We start from the raw sequence: 17034 nt of genomic DNA, 5'->3' as shown, positions 1-17034 counted from the left end.
AATCTGTGTTCTAGATGGTATTAGGGAATGATTAATTTTCTTAGTTGTGATAATGGTATTGAGATTAAGTGGGAGAAAAGTAGGAGATATCTGTACAAATATTTGGGGTTAAAGTGTCTTGATGTCTGCAAAATAATAACTATATGGTGGAAAGGAGGTGAACTAGGCTCATTTATTCTGCTCATAGGAGCCTTGATTCTGTAGTTTGCACGTCTTTGCGGTCAGTATCTTTTATATTTGAACATCATTTGTTTCCTACACAATCACCCTCTTCCCTTAAGTGTTTCCATTTGTAAACCACTCAGCATGGCAACCACCCGCTTTCAAAAATTTCTGCAAAATGATAACAAATATATATGTGTGTGTGTTTATATACATAGATGGTCCCAACTTACGAGAGTTCAATTTAGGATTTTTTTATTTTATAATGGCCACAGAATAATTTACATGAGATATTAAAAACTTTATTATAAATAGGCTCTGTGTTAGATGGTTTTACCAAACCGTGGGCTAATGTAAGTGTTCTGAGCACGTTTAAGGCTGGCCGAGCTAAGCTATGATGTTCGGTAGGTCAGGTATATATAAAGGCATTTTCCACTTACGCTATTTTCAATTTGTGATGGGTTTATCAGATGGAACCCCGTGGTAGGCAGAGGAGCATCTGTACATACACACATCTGCAGAGAGAGACGAAATGTGAAATGTTAATCAGTGCTTTGAAGAGCTCCAGGAGGTGAATCAAAGCAGTTGGTTTGAATAGAGGAGGCCTGTGAGGAGAGGAAATAAAGAGAAATGGGAATTTATTTATTTAAGGAATATTTTATTGATTTCAGAGTGGAAGGGAGAGGGAGAGAGAGAGAGAAACATCAATGGTGAGAGAGAATCATTGAACAGCTGCCTCCTGCATGCCCCGCACTGGGGATCAAGCCTGCAACCTGGGCATGCTCCCTGACCAGGAATCTAACTGTGACCTCCTGGTTCATAGGTTGACCCTCAACCACTCAGTTACGCCAGCTGGTGAGAAATTTAAATGAACAGTAAGAGCCCCCTCACCCCGGCATGTGATGCTGAGTCTGCAGGAAGCAGGCATTTTACCTTGACTGGCCAGGTCACCTTCACTTCCAAATGTCTTCTCCCAAGAGTTCCTAAGGTGTGTACAGCCATGGCAATTCAAATAGCTATTGGGCAATGATGAAGACAGAATTTTCCAGTACGTTCTACTCTCAGCCAATCACAATCATTCCCCCTGCCCCCGCCCCCCTTCTTTTTGCTACCACTGATTACCTGATTACCCCTGATTGGCTTCCCTGATTACCCCTCCCTGGAAGTGCATGTCCTGTGTTAAGCACTTGTTATTCCCACTATGAACTCTTGTTAAGCCTCTCATTTCCTTTGAAGAAGTAATGAATAAAAGACGAGATGCGTAAGGAAGACCCATTCATTTATTCAGCAAATATTGAATGGCTGTGTCGTATGTTTCAGGCGCTGTGCAGGGGGCTAAGGATATAGCCATACACAAAGTAGACAAAAGCTGTAGTCTAATGATGATCATATTCCAGTGATAAAAGAAAACTAACAAGTAAACAAATACACAGAGTAACTGGATTGGGTTAAGAGATAACAATGAAATTGGGTGACGAGGTAGAGGGTGAATGCGGGCCTTTCTAAGACAGGGTGGGCAGGGAAGGCATCTCTGGCACAGACCGTATGAGTTAAAAGCTGACAGTTGAAAGGGCAAATCACGCAACGAGCTGGAGGAGAGCACAGGGCAGAGGAATGAGCAGGTGGAAAGGCCCCGAGCCAGGAAAACGCTTGGCATGTTTGAGGAACAGAAGGGCTGGCTGGCCTGCCGTGCGTGGGGGAGAGTAACTGAATGACACCAGAGGGGTAGAGGGAGCCAGTCCCTTGCGAAGAGTTTGGATTTTATTCTAACCGCGACGGAAAGCCATCGGAGGGTTTCAGCAGAGTGATGGTGTGACCTGCTTTGCTACTTTAAAAGGTCACTCTGGTTGCTTTATGCAAAGTGGATTGGAGAGTACCAGTAAGAGATGCAGGGGGCAAGCCAGCCAAGGGCTCCACTCGGGGACGGCCCGCCCCTCCTCCCGACATCTCCTGGGCCAGAACTGGATCTGGTGGCCAGTGTAGCTTGGAATGTGCATATGAAGGCACAGGGAGGCAAAGGGAAAAATGGCTTGTGAATGAATGGCTTTTGGGTAGCTAATCCAGTGTCGGCCGCGGGAGCCCCTGCATTATACTCAAAACAAGCCTGTGCAGTAGAAGGGGCAGTTTTTATCGGGTTTGTTTGAAGAGGAAACGGCATTAAAGAGCACAAAGTTCACAGGGCTTGAGTCCTGATCTTTGACCGCAGATTGAAGGCGCCCTTCTCATGCCCCTTCATTGTCCTGGGCCCCGTCAAAGGCTGATCTCAGCCACACGTGTCCTGGTGCGTCTAGTAGTAAGGCCTTCTTCCAGCTCTGCATTCAAAGTCAAGTGCACCTGAGCCACCATCACGGCTGAAGGCACTGGGGGGATGCCAGCGTATCAGACAGACAGTAGAATGGAAAGAAGTCTTTTTAAAAATGAGAAGAAAATGCCCTAACTGGTTTGACTCAGTGGATAGAGCGTCAGCCTGCGGACTGAAAGGGTCCCAGGTTCGATTCCAGGTCAAGGGCATGTACCTTGGTTGCGGGCACATCCCCAGTGGGGGGTGTGCAGGAGGCAGCTGATTGATGTTTCTCCCTCATCGATGTTTCTAATTCTCTCTCCCTTCCTCTCTGTAAGAAATCAATAAAATGTATTTTTTTAAAATGAGAAGAAAAAATTAAAATAATAGTGTCTTCTGTTACACTAGGACATATTGTTTCATCAAACAGGACAATGGTAAGAGTACACACCCCAGGAGAGGTGGGAGGCAATTCTCTGGACTGTGGGAAGGACATTAGAGGTTTTGTTTGCAGGAATACAGATGAGGTAGGTATAGTCAGAGAAACCCAGCGTTGCTAATATTTAGCACATGACTGGACACTGGCTGTCAAACGGACACATGCCTTGCACATGTGGAGTCAGGCATCCTGATCCTGAAGTCCACACTGTGGGGAGGTGGGCCTCAGCCCCACACTGCGCATTCACTCTCAGTGGGTTGTGACAGGATGAGCTTACCGGTGCCTGGTTTAAGTGGGTTTACTAGTACTATTATCTTAGATGGTAAACTTTTTCTAATTCTTTGTAATATGCCTAGAATCAAAACCAGAATCCTGGTCTGGTCACAGGTAATGCAGACGATGACTGTGGATTGAGGGGCTGTGCTAGCACCATTCGAATGTTTTCTCCAGGAACGAGAACAAGGGAGTTTTCACTGATATACATGGAACATTTAATGCTACCTAACAGATCTAGTTCACAGTAGAGATTAGTTTGCCAATGAGCCCGGGAAATTCAAGGAAGGCAATTACTTGGGCAGAATTACGACAGGTAATGTTGGCCCCTGTGACACTGGTGTTTGAATATGTTTATCTTATATAATAAAACCCTAATATGCAAATTGACCAAACAGCAGAATGACCGGTCGCTATGATGCACACTGACCACCAGGGGGACAGACGCTCAATGCAGGAGCTGCCCCCTGGTGGTCAGTGTGCTCCCACAGGGGGAGCGCCACTCAGCCAGAAGCCAGGCTCACAGCTGGCGAGCCCAGCAGCGGTGGCAGAAGCCTCTCCCGCCTCCGTTGCAGACAGGCAGTAAGGAGCGAGGGGTCCTGGACTGCGAGAGCCCTGGTCTGTAAGAGGGATGTCTGACTGCCAGCTTCGGCCCGATTCATGGGGGGATTGGGCCTAAGCCGGCAGGTGGACATCCCTCCGAGGGGTCCTGGACTGTGAGAGGGCGCAGGCTGGGCTGAGGGACACCTCTCCCCCCACCCCCAGTGCACAAATGTCATGCACCAGGCCTCTAGTAGTTAATAACGTTCTCTTTTTTCTTCAACTTTTTATTATGGAGATCTGGAAACATAAAAATGCACAGTATATGAGAATGAACCCATGTCACCATCACCGGCTTCAACCATCACCCACACACGGCCAGTCTGGTTTTATCTACATCCCCATCCACTTTCTCCACTTCCTGCATTGGACTTTGCATTAAAAGCAAACATCCTGATTGCTTTTAAAGGTATTTTATCAAATCAAGCTTTGCTGGTTTGAGAGACATTTTTTCCCCCTTTTTCTGGTGACTTTGGATATCTCTGCCCTGATCAGAACACGGCTCCCAGAGAGTAACTTTTACTTTATCACCAGGCAGAGCACTTACTTTGATCTTAATTGCTCAGGAGTCTCTTTCTGAGCATCGCTGCACTGCACTGGAGAGCAGAAACAGCAGGCTTCCTGTGTGCTGCCCGGGACGGGTCCACGTGCAGGATCTCTGGGAGGGGCCCAGGGACCTGCACAGTTGCACCTTCGCAGGGGATTCTGCCTGCTGAAATGAGGAGCAGAGCTTGGGCGGAGAGTGTTCAGGTCACAGGTTTCAAGCTATGGTGCTAAAAAAACGGAGAAGACTTCTAGAAACCCGGCTGCATTTTTCTAATGCTTCTCCCACCCTCGTCTCTTGATGGCTCTCACATCTTGCTGGGGCAGAGGCTCCGAGGCTGGAGTCTGACGTCCACGGTGGCTGTGTTGGGGCAGTTCTACAGAGTAAAGGGCACGAACTTCTAAATGGTTAGTGGCTGCTCGATGTCACTTGTCTTCAGGTCTTTGGCTGTGGCCTACGTGATGCAAGTCTTACCTAGATAAGTGGTATTCCCACCCACCCACCCACACACACGCACACACACACACACACACGCTATATTGTGAATTGCTCTACTATGTAAATAAATCTCTAGAAATGTCTCTAATATCCCTATCCTATTGGGATAAATTAGTTTCCTTTTAGGGAACAATTTCTAGGTGTGGGATGGACACACTGCCCCTCAGTGTGTATCCTGTTCACATGGTAAGCTTGAATATAGCTCCAGTTTTTATTTTAAGCGACTTAAGATTTCCTTGTTTTGGAGAAACTATATTACTCTGCTCTGTCTAGGAGCTCGAGTCTAGAGTCTAGAAGAAACCGAGGAAGCTGCTTGTAGGTGAAGGTGTATCTACACACTTCCTTGTGATTTTGCACAGTTTGTGCACATGGGTAACTGGAAGGTAACTTCCCCTGGTGATCTGTGATTCTTACCACACCATAGCTGACTCATTAGAAAAAATATGATAGATCAGAGAAGATTTGGTTGATTTAGGGTTAATGAACTCATAATCCATGTTTCGCAGAAAACTGCTCCGGCCAGGTAGATATTCAAGAGCTCTGTGACATGAAAATGCTTTATTTTTTTAAAAAAATATTTTTATTGATTTCAGAGAGGAAGGGAAAGGGGTCGGGGCGGGGGGGGGAGAGAGAGAGAGAGAGAGAGAGAGAGAGAGAGAGAGAGAGAGAGAGAGAAACATCAGTGATGAGAGAGAACCATTGATCAGCTGCCTCCTGCATGCACCACACTGGGGACTGAGCCCACAATATAGGCCTGTGCCCTGACCGGGAATCGAACCGTGACCTCCTGGTTCATAGGTCGACGCTCAACCAGAGCCATGTCGGCCGGGCAAACATGCTTTAGTTTGTTTTAAAAGATAAACCAACTTTGCTCAACATAGTTGCAGGCTCCGAAAGCACTATTAGCCCTTTTGAAATTTGAACTTATTTAAAAAATAAAAAATGTGTCTGGAAATGGTGTCTTCATTGGGCTCGTCCAAGTCCAACCTGGGGACAAAAATAAACACTGACCCAGAGTTCATGTTTGATTTTAAAATGTATCAAATCACCCCTTGGCTAACGTGTTTCGTTTTATGGCTTCATTTCAGAAGCAGCAGGAGAATAAATTCTCGCCACAAGAGGGAGCTGCACCATGGAAAAACGAACGGGCTGCTCTGGAACATTATCTTGTTATCCTGATGCTTTGATATCTGGGGTCCTCCCAGCCCTGGGCTACCAATTTCTAGAGATAGCAAACCACGCGTGTCTTTCATACACAAACCAGCCAACCCAGAGCCCTCAGGGCAACCAACGTCTTTACAGGCTCTTCCGCCCAGTCCACTGTCTCCACAGAGCTGGGCTCCAGACAACCAGAGGCAGCCCCGCACCCAGAGCCGCCACCGTGATTCCCACCAGCCCCCGAAGCCTGCTCGCCGGCCTTGCCTTCCCTCTCCCAGAAGCCACAGCAAAGGCCCCTGCCCACACTCCCCGCCCCTGCCTCCTGCCTGTCCCTGCTGCTCCCTCAGGTGGCCGGCCCCCTGCTGGACTGCCCTCTCCGCCTGCGAACTGTTTCTATCTTGTCTCCTGATCTGTTGGCCACCCCTTACCTGGAAAATAAAACCTACCCTCTAACGTAGCTGACCCCACCTCTCAGCAAATTCCATTGTCTCTGCCTTTAGGGCATGTCCAAAATTCAACCACTTCTCACCACCATCACCCCTTCCATCCCACCCACCATCATGCTGTACTTCCTGTGTCTGCCTGGGTCCCCATCCCGCTCCAGTCTACCCTCACCTGTTCACACCCAGAGTGGCCCTGTTACCCAAGGCGGGCAGGCCTGACCACTCTTCTGCTCCACTGGAAGGGCTAATAACAATGAAAATAGCAAAGGAGTGTTTGGAACCTTCAGTAAACTAGGTTGAACAAGGCTCGTTTGTTTAGTATTTTTTCAAATATATTTTATTATTGATTTCAGAGAGGAAGGGAGAGGGAGAGAGAGATAGAAACATCAATGATGGGAGAGTATCATTGATCGGCTGCCTCCTGCACACCCTACACTGGGGATGGAGGCTGCAACCCAGGCATGTGCCCTGACTGGGAATCGAACCACAGCCTCCTGGTTCATAGGTTGATGCTCAACCATTGGGCCACGCCAGCTGAGCTGTTTAGTATCTTACATCTTTGGTTGACCTCCCATCACATCTGAGTTAAAAACAAAGTCCTTAAAAAGGCTTTGGGGGCCATATAGACTCTGACTCCCTGGCCTCCCTGTTCTTGGACACTCCACGCAGCTCCCCACTCAGGGTTTGGCTCCTTAGAGCTCCTCCTGGACCCAGAACTTTTCCCTCCTTCCTCTCCTTCAGCTTGGGCTCTCCCCTCTCAGTGAGGTCTCCCAATCTCACCCCTATATCCCTCTCCCAACACTCCTTACCCCCCCCCCCTTCTTGTTCCACAGCACTTCCCTGTCAATTCGTCACTTCCTGGCTGGTTGGGACTCTGCTTTTGTGCACTGATTTGTTAATGGCCTGGAATACGGACTGCTAGGTGGTAAAGCTTGAGAAATGTGTCTTGAATGAATGAGCAAACTAAGAACACGATTTAAAAAAAACGAGAGTGTCATTCTCACGTGAACTATTTGGAGAATGCTTTGTGTGCACCTGGTAAGATACACTTGCAGGAACCCCAAAGCCGGGCATCTGAGGGAGGCCACCTAGATGGTTCGCTCAACCAGCCATCGACAACGTGTGGCACGCAGCCTGGCGTGACCTGTTGGCTTCCCCAGGTGCAGAGAAGGGGGACCAGTGAGGGCAGGTGTGTTTGTTTTGTATTCCCACCGGCCAGGTCGGTTCCCTGATCATCTCATTTACGTTCAATACCCTTAACACTTACGTCATCAATCAGAGATGCTCTGGGTTGGTCTTGCTAAGTTTTCTGGATTTATGGGTGTACGTGGAGTCATGACAAATATACCACAAACTCTAATCTTTCCACACTCCTCCTCAGGTCCTGCCACAATGCTTTGAAAATGGTTAATAATGTTTTTAAACAACTTAAAATGTAAAGTTTGCTTAGTAATCGAAATGTATAGTTGGATAAGTGATAGGAAAACCGTCATTCCCTTCTGCCCTTGACGACAAAAGGAAGACAATGACAATGATTGTATATTTTGTTTAATACTTGCATTGTTTCTATAGCGCAATTATAGCAATCTTTAAATTTACTTTTCATTACAAATATTTGTCAAGTTTTGTTTCAGAAACATTTTTCCTACTCTCTTGCACATGCACCCAGACACACTACAAAAAAACTCATTCATAACACAGTAAGGGCAAACATTACTCATGTAAACATCTTTCATTAATTCCCCATAATTTTAAAAAACCATAGAATTATAGATATTGAATAAGGCTCATAGATTTAGTTCAAATTCCACAGAAGACCAGTCAAAGATGCTCATTAACTGTGGTGGGGTTAACTTTTGGTTGCAATAAATGCTGAAAGCGTACCCCTGGCTTCCAATCCGTAAACATACCTCACAACCTCATAAATGCATTTCAGAATAAAAAGAGAAGGCAGAAAAACCAGGAGGAAAAACTTTTGAAGTAGGGAGCTCAGAACCATGAACCTAATTTCTTCTGTGATAAGCAGGCATTACGTAGTCCCTGTATTTCCTAGTCCATGAATCGAGATTAATTACAGTGACCCCAAATGTAACCAAGCCAATGTTAAGATACAGTGGCGTGTGTGGACATATTGCTAGTATACACAGTGAAATTTTTTCATAAAATTGATCATGTCATTATATCCAGGACCAAAGCAGAAAAAAGAAAACCCCCACTCAAGTTGCAAATCATTATAAAGGAGTGTTTTAGTAACGTAAGCGTCAGGAGAGCTGGGAGGGGTATCCCAGGGGTGTGATTGGTCTTGGTCTCGAAGTCACAGACGGAGGAAGCAAGGATTGGCGTTATCCGAGGACGTCTCTCTCTGGTTGGAAGTTTGGTGCTAACGTGCATAGTCTCCCAGAGCTGAGACAGGAAATGTTCTGTGCTGAGAAATGGGCCCCTGGCCAGCTGCGCCCTCCTCCTTCCTCTCTGCGAGGTGGAGGCCAGGAGGCAGGCACTGCTAGCAAAACCGTGAAGTCCCACCCCGGGGTCTGAACCCCAACTCCACTGAGGGCAGCCTCCCTGACATGTGTGACTAGGCAGTAAGGGTGGCGGTGGATGGTGGCCGGAAAACCCCGTTCTGAGGTGCGCACGGCCACGTCTGGCTTCTGATTCTGCTGCCCTGCAAAGAAATTGTGCTCTGGATAAAATGCACCGGCGTCTCTAATGCCTCGAACTCACCCGCAGGCCCCCGGAGGCCAGGAGCGAGGTCACTGAAGGGTGGACACCCCTCCACGAGCACCTAACTTACACCAGGAAGCGGCGGAGGCACTGGGGAAGCCTACAAGCTCTCTCCACATCAGGTGCAACCACGCAGGGAAGCTGCCTCGGGTCAGAGTTATTTGTAGGCTTTTGATTTTTAAAAAATCAAAATTGATCTGCATTGTATCTCAATAGACTCAGATAAATCTCACCAAAAAATTTGTAATTTGTTTAAACAGCACTGGAATAATTCAACTTCATTTAAATATATTCATTCTACCATGAAAATATTTCATACAAACATCTATTTACATACAAACACATTAAAATTTGTGAAAAGGGTTTCCACCCTGGTGGTTGTATGGCTTGAAATCATTTCATTGCTCTGAATCCGTATGCACACATTTGCCAAAACAAAACTATTAAAATTTAGGATTTTTAAAGTAAAAAAGGTACACCGAGGCTCCAGTTCCTGAAGGGAAAGATCAAAGAAAAAACAGACCCCCAATCTACCAAGGTGCCTCCAGTAGACGTAGATTTAATATATTTTGTGAACCTTTGATCTGTGGCAAAGAAACATCACAACCATCAGTCTTGCAACATCGTTTTGCTCGTTTTTCTAAAAGGAAAAGTGTCCGGATTCTAAATCACTGCTCTTAAGACAGAAACGTGAGGCAACTGTTTTAAAACAAAGCAAAACAAAACTTTACCTTCTTGGAAGATCGTAAATGCACTTTGCAGTTGAGTGACTTAAACTTTTCTCTGTTAAAGGAAAGGTACTAAAGTGCCACGTCTGTCTCACTTGGGAAGACAACTCTAGAATTCACTGCTCACAGCTCCTGCCACTGTAATGGTTACAGCTGCACGTGGGTCGGGATGGTTACCCTTGGCCTCCACCTGGGCCTTTTCAGATGGTTGGTGGGAAGGAAATGGTTTTTTCGAGCTTGAAGAACCCCCAGAGGGCAGAGAAGAAGCTTTACCGCAGCCCCTGGCAGGTTCACAGAGGCCTTGGGTAAGGAATTCCCTCTCAGTTGCTCAGGCAGACCAGGGAGGAAGCCGTGAACCTAAGAACGGGCCCTACAGAACTCGAGCCTTCCGGGCCTGCTGCTTGTAATCTCGTCATTTCCTTGCGTCGGAAATTCAGTTCTTACAGTTGTTTTTGTCAGTCGGCCCCAGTGTCCATTTGGGGACATACTCCCACGGATTCGTTCCTATTCCTAAGTAACACAAGAGAATATTTCATCACAGAAAAGCTGCTAAGGAAAGTTCTGGTCATGCAGGGGCTGGACTGAGAGGCTCTGAGCGAATCCCCTGGTGACCTGGCGGGCTGCACACCCACGGGCACCCGCCGGTTTCGGGGTGAGCAAAAAGTGACTTCCTTGTTCCCCACGACATGGACTCTTCCCCATTCCTGCTGTGACTATGACGATGAGGCTCCCTGACACATTTCCTCCCGCAGCGGGTGTAAGGATTCGGCAGGCTTTCCCCTCAGACTCGGCTCCAACCAGGAACAACCCTCGCTTACCCACCCGTTACTTCCTTAGGGACAGTCAACTCCCTCGGCTTCTTTTCCTACCTCCAGGTCGCAGTGAACCCCAACCTCCCCCCCGCTCTACCCTGTGACAAAGCCTCACATCTGGGACTGTGTGTGCGTGGTGGGTGTGTGGTGTGCGCGTGTGGCAGGGTGAGCGACAGAGCCAGAGGGGACACAGAGTCCACGAAGAGAGGGCCACACAGAGGGAAAGACAGACGGGGCGGGTCGAAACAGAGGGTGCTCGGAGCCAGAGAGACCCCGAGGGAGGAGCTGCGAGCACAGAGGAGAGAGAGGCAGAGAGCGGGAGGTCGGCTGGGGGTGTAGGGGCGCACAGACACCCAGGCCTGGTCACAGACGAGGGAGAAAGAGGAAGGAGGAGAAGAGCCAGCAGACACCGAGGGGCGGGGGGGGGGGAAGATGGAGAGAGGTCCCGCTGGCTTTGTTTCCCCGCTGGCTGTAGGTGCAGAGTGTTACCATCCCACACCTAATGAACTGGTGGGTTAGTCACTACTCACAACTCTTCAGTCCCTTTTATCATAAAAAAAAGAAAAAGAAGAAGAAAAATTCCATGTGCATGGGGTAATTTAGAGTAGCCCAGGAGGACAGAAATTATACCCCCTTGCAGTCTCAGGAATGAAATCCTTCAGTGTGTGGCTGCCTCGGAGGTGTGACCCCGCCACCCTCTCCCTGGCCTCCCTCCCTGACCTGACTCCACAGCACAACCCTCTGGGGTTCCTTAAAGCCACCTTTCTCCCGCTGACACCCCCTCGCGTGGGGACCCATCGGAAGGAAAGCACCTATCAGAACACAAGTCCCAAGGCTGCCTGCCGGTCACCGTTTACAGAACGGCCTCTTCCTGCAGAATAGAAGCGATCCTATCCTGGTGCCTTTGAATCTAAAGGCTCTCTTCGGTCCTTTGTGGGACATCTTTCTGGCAGCCCTGAGACCTCTCACGTGTGCACCATCAGCCTATCTCCCTGAAACCGTGCCGCCCAGCTGCTCCGGCCCTGCCGGGGAGGGGAGCTCCCGCAAGCCTGGCCTCGCACACAAGAGGAAGGGCGGCTTTTGTCACCGTCTGGAGGGCTGAGTCCCGTGCCCAGGGGCTGCCTGCACGGAAGGTTGTGAGAGCCTGGGTCAGGCACATCTCTGCAATTCTTCCTGAGAGCAATGCGTAACGGACAAGGACTATCAGACTGTCTTCTGCTGGTTTCTTTGCTCTTGTCCTCCTCCCAGCAAACCCGCTCTCCTCAGCCAGAGCTCACTACCAGCCACATGCAGCTTTCGGGACCCAAATGGTCAGGTGACAACTGCCGGTCGAGTCACTGCTGCTCGGCAGACCTCCCAGCCACCCTATGGGGGCGTCGAGGGAAGACCTAGCTGACACAAAAACCCCAAACTCTCCGAATTCAGTCAGAGCAATCCCGGTTATGTGATATACCTAATTAGCTAAACTAAAAACAGGTTTTTTTTCTCATTTCTGCAGTCGTGATTACACATGGCTTGCAAAAAGGCTGAAATGCTATTGATATCGTTGCTTTAAAACTACACAGGTGTTATTCTTAATTCACAATGCTCTGAAGCAGGTTAAGTGCTTTGAAATTACAATGATGAAGAGTTTTAGCATTAAGGGTTGATTTGTACCTAGTGATCAGTATGTCTCTCTTAATAGTGGCGATTAAAAAACAAACCAAACCAAGACAAGTTGTGAATTCTGTGTTAGAATTCGAGCTTGCTATTTGACTTCTGAATTCAGTGCACTGTGCCACAAGCTGGACTGCTCTGTGTTATGTACATTTAATGTGTATGCCCAGAGAAAAGAATCACTAACGCTATTGAAGATATTGCAAAATTGCCACAGTTACGGCTTAGAAATACTAATTTCCCTCTCTGCTTTCTTAAAAAATATATATGTATATATTACAACTCTTCCATAACTTAATGCAAACAAAGTAAACTCTTTCTTCTCACATCTTAATGCAAAGATATCTTTGTTTACATGCGAGAATAATAATTCTATAATAATGCCCCGGCTCTATGAGCCAGTTCTTTACTATTAGGACATAATAATGAAACGATGATATAGAAAGAGCCAGAGAGACCTACACACTGGCACTGACACAAAACCCAATTGGGAGTTTCCCCTTGTGAAAGGTACCTAAGGGAACAGGACTGAGGGGTGAAAGGACCCAAAGGTGGGGTGCTGTTCGCTAGGGGGAAAAACAAAGCCATTCTATTGCAAGATACAGATCAAAGGTTAAAAGGCAAATTATACTACATTTAGAGAATAAAAATGTAGTAATTCTCTATCCTCCATATGGCCCAGCTGCAGGCGTGACGACAGCACACGCTGCATGGGCCATAGGAAAAAAACATCATGGAAAAACCACTGAGTAAAAAACGACACAAAACCCCCCTTTCCCTTTTTCAGTCTAATCATTTGGCATCTCTGAACGTGGTCCAGATTTAGACTTGAACCACCCAAGACCCCCCTGCTGTCTATGTCAAGTGCTCCACAATGCCTCTCAGTAGGACGCTGCTGCAAGGCTGGCTAATTTTAAACCCGGTATGAGTGATACAGTCAAACCTAGTTAGAATGCGAGAAGGTGGTGGTGGCGAGCCGCAGAGTGAGAGGATGTGTGACGTCACAGCACGAGCAGTCCCTGGTTGTCCCGTCCTTGGGTGGACATGGTGCATAGATCCAAGTTCCTATCCCAGGCCTCCGGAGCCCCGGGCCTGGCCCTTCACTTCTGCTGGGTGGCCTGGAAGGCCTTCAGCTCCACCTGGTACCACTCGGGGGCTTCGGGCCCACTCTTCCCCGGGGGGCTGTGGTCATAGCCGTAGGCCACGGTGAGCTCCTCGTCGGCCTCCACTGCTCGGAGCGTGCGGATGCATTTGATGGGCCCGAAACGGGGGTGGACAAACCTAGACGTCAAGATGTGCACAGTCATTCCCAGGCAGGTTAGAAGCAAAGGCTGGGGGGTGGGGGCGGATGCGGAATCTCCCACGTGCTCCCCCCCGGACACCACATGTAGGTCCTCAACGTGGGGTCCCCAGATCACCCAGGAGGCGCTAACAGGGGAACCTCAGCCCCATGGAGACCTGCTGGGTCGGCACCTGCATTTACTGTCTCATTTTGAACAAAGGCATGCACTGAGACATCAAAGAAGTTTCCAGATGATTCCCAGCCACGTGAAAGTTTCCGAAGCACTGCTCTATCCTCCTTTTTGAGCATATTTGGCACTCCGTACTTATAAACCAGCACTCACGGTCAACAACAAAAGTCTGTCCTTAATGAGGAATCGAACCCAGCGCAGCCCGCCCGCATTTCAGCTCATCTGGCCTGTACCATTGGATTGCCTGGCTGTACCTGGCGGAGGGCAGGGGCGGCTTGACCAGGGCATTGGGAGGTGTAAGAGAGCCCTGTGCATGTCCCAAAGCGAAAAGCTCTGTACAGATAGAGGACGTATTCTTTTCTAGCAAACGTGTAGATGAGGATTTCTCTGGGCGGGAAAGCTGGCCTCCCTGCCATCCTGTGTCACAGTTCCCCGGAGAGCCGCCGCGAGGGGCAGCCTCTCATCCCAGACCGACGGAGTCCGCAGAAGCAGAGGCAGGACTCGCCGTATCACGTTCCTCTGCCACGGCTCCCACCCAGCTCACCTGCCAGCTCCCTTCAGGACAGGAAATAAATAGGCAATGGACTCCCCTAACAGCTGCCGAAACCCAAAACGGGTGTGTGTGAGGCACAGCCAAAAAGAAATGGGCTGTGTTTTTACATGCATCTGGTCAAAAGTCTCATGCGTTTACTGTCACATTTTGAGCAAAGGGCATTGAGACATCGCAGGAGAAGTTTCCAGGCCTACAGTCAGATTGGCACATGGGTCATGATTATGTCCTTGGCTGGTTCCTTCTGTCCGGGGATGGGAATGGAGTGTGGCTGTGGCTTAAGGGCATCATGTGTGTGGTTAAAAGGACCAATGTCAACCTCATTCGAGGGGTCCCCTACTTTTACCCAACTCAGGGGTCATGTTTTCCGAAAAGCACATTTGAGTTGGGGGTCAGAAAACTGTAATGTGAGTCCTGGTTCCACAGATGATGGTGCCTCCTCTTGGATAGCTCAGCTCTATCTCTGAATCTCACTTTCCTCACGTGCAGTGATCCTTATCCGACATGAGTGGTTGTTGTGACAAAACAGGGTCACATTTAAAGCACCTCAAGTGCCTGGCACAAAGTGAGGACTCAACTAATATTAGTTACTATGGTGAGCCCGTGCACGCTTGAGAGTGTGCACGTGTGAGAGCCCGTGCACGTGTGAGAGCCTGTGCACGTGTGAGAGTGTGCACGTGTGAGAGCCCGTGCACGTGTGAGAGCCCGTGCACGTGTGGGAGCCTGTGCACATGTGGGAGCCTCTGCACGTGTGAGAGCATGCACCTGTGAGAGCCTGTGCATGTGCGTAAGAATCTGTGCACGTGTGAGAGCATGTGATGTGCATAACCGTGTGCACACGCACAGAATTCTCAGGTTGTGCTCCCTCACAGAGCAGACCCCTGGACAAGGGATTCAGGAATTCCTTATTAAAATCACAACTCTGTCTCAAATTAAAATATTTAAAAAAATAATACTCCTGAAATGGAGTTCTAGTTAATGTTCTGGTGCAGGAAAAAAATCCCGTGAGCAGCTCTGACTTCTCTTGCAATCCTCTTTTCACTTTGCTGCTCACCATCCTTATTTTTAGAGTAGAACATGGACAGACTGAAAAGAAAGAACTCAGCTTCAGCTGCTGGCTCTTCAAGGTGGTACTAAAACACAACGGACAAGAACTCTTAACTCCTTTGACCCAGAGGCCTGTGGCTCCTGTTCAGGATCTGGGACAGTGACTGGAGTTGCCCCACCCAGTTCCTGGGAGGACCTGCTGACCTAGAGTAAGTGGCGATAAACGTTAGCTGCACAAGGCCGCTTGGCCCCTTCTCGACATGTCACCTGTACTAGAAAAGTAGTTCTTGACTGTCCATTGGGCATTCTGTACCCGACTATGGGTAAAACAGCTTACAGAGGCGTCGTTTTGTTTGTGTCGAGTGTGCATAACAATGCCACTGAGTTTAGAAACAAATGGATGCCATGGATTGGTATCTGACTTTTATATTTGATTGTTCTTCAGGGAGTCTCCCCATTGCCCCAAATAACTAATTGGTCACATCGGGCTTCAAAAAATAACCCTGAAGAATACAGGGACTTGATTTTGCACAAATGGTTCCTTCTCTTGTCTCCTGGTCTCTCTTCTTTTTGGTGAAAAAAATAATCTTTGCAGTGAAATCACAGAACTGATTTGTTTTAGAACAGCAGTCTAAGTAGCATTTATTATCGTTGTTACCACTACTTTAAAGGGTTGTTGTTAAGCTGTGTGCAGCTTGGAACGATGCTTTGGCCTAATTACATTGGCGGCGAAAGCCTTGGAGTTAATAAGAGTGTCAGTTTCATTTCACATGACACACACATTGCCGTTTCTATCTGCCCTTTAAGAAGAAGTTGTAGCTTCAGTACTTGTTGCTGACTGCCAAGGAAAGCAAGTCCCAGCCAGAACAATTTTTAAGCCGTCTCAGGGATGCAAGAAGGGACAGTCAAATCCTGGCAATTTTCCTGTAGGTTAAATGCACGTGATCGGTCCCCGCTAACGTTAACAAGCCTGAGGGCCGAGGGACTGCCTGCAAGCTACAGCGGAGCAGGAAGGCTGCGCGGCGGGCACCCCGGCTCCTAGGAAGAGCTGCCATTCTCACGCTGAGCCAAGGACAGCAGTGACGACGGTACAAAGGATCCCAACTGTACCCTTTAAGGAACAGTCTGAGATACTTGACTCTGGGAAGAGAACATTCAGGGGGAACATAAAACTACTGAAATATTTGTAGGGCTACTACGTGGAGGAGAGATTGACATGGCGCACCAGAAAGAAAGGCAGCCGGTTAGGGCCAAGAGCTGGATGTTACAGGGAAACCTATTTGGGCTCAAAAAATAAAATCAAATTCACTCAGAGAGCCCCAAAACTAATTTCAGAATATCTGTTTGTCCCGACAGCCACCTTTGTGGAGAACAGCAAGCTCCCTGCCAACAGAGGTTTCCAAGAAGAGGCTCACTGAGCAGCTGGAAGAAGAGAGTCAAACCCCAAGAGGAAGGTAGGATTATTTGATTTAAAAAACAACAACGGCTTTGTTGAGATATAATTCACATATCATAAAATTCACCCATTTAACGTATACAGTGCAGTGGTTTTTAGTGGAGCACCCATCACCACTATCAAATTTTTAAAAAGCTCCCCCATTTTCAACCCCCCAATTCTCCCCACTGCTCCCAGCTCTGGGCAACCACTGA

The 17034-nt window shown here is 48.2% G+C and overlaps 1 protein-coding gene across 2 annotated transcripts in view; it reads right to left on the bottom strand.

Moving 5' to 3' along the window:
* Window positions 1–486: 486 nt before the first annotated feature.
* The window catches only part of SETD7 (SET domain containing 7, histone lysine methyltransferase), a 48263-nt gene continuing 31715 nt past the window's right edge, over window positions 487–17034 (bottom strand). The window contains exon 8 of one of the 2 annotated variants that reach the window (XM_054717716.1): window positions 487–677. In XM_054717716.1, coding sequence (XP_054573691.1) covers window positions 629–677 — 49 coding nt within the window. In that variant the 3' untranslated portion in view covers window positions 487–628. Of the gene's footprint in view, window positions 678–12645; window positions 13597–17034 lie in introns of those variants that run through there. The other variant, XM_008143654.3, reaches the window with a different exon arrangement.

The sequence above is a fragment of the Eptesicus fuscus genome, chromosome 6, assembly GCF_027574615.1.
Source record: "Eptesicus fuscus isolate TK198812 chromosome 6, DD_ASM_mEF_20220401, whole genome shotgun sequence".
NCBI lineage: Eukaryota > Metazoa > Chordata > Mammalia > Chiroptera > Vespertilionidae > Eptesicus > Eptesicus fuscus.
This window is presented reverse-complemented; position numbering and strand designations above follow the sequence as displayed.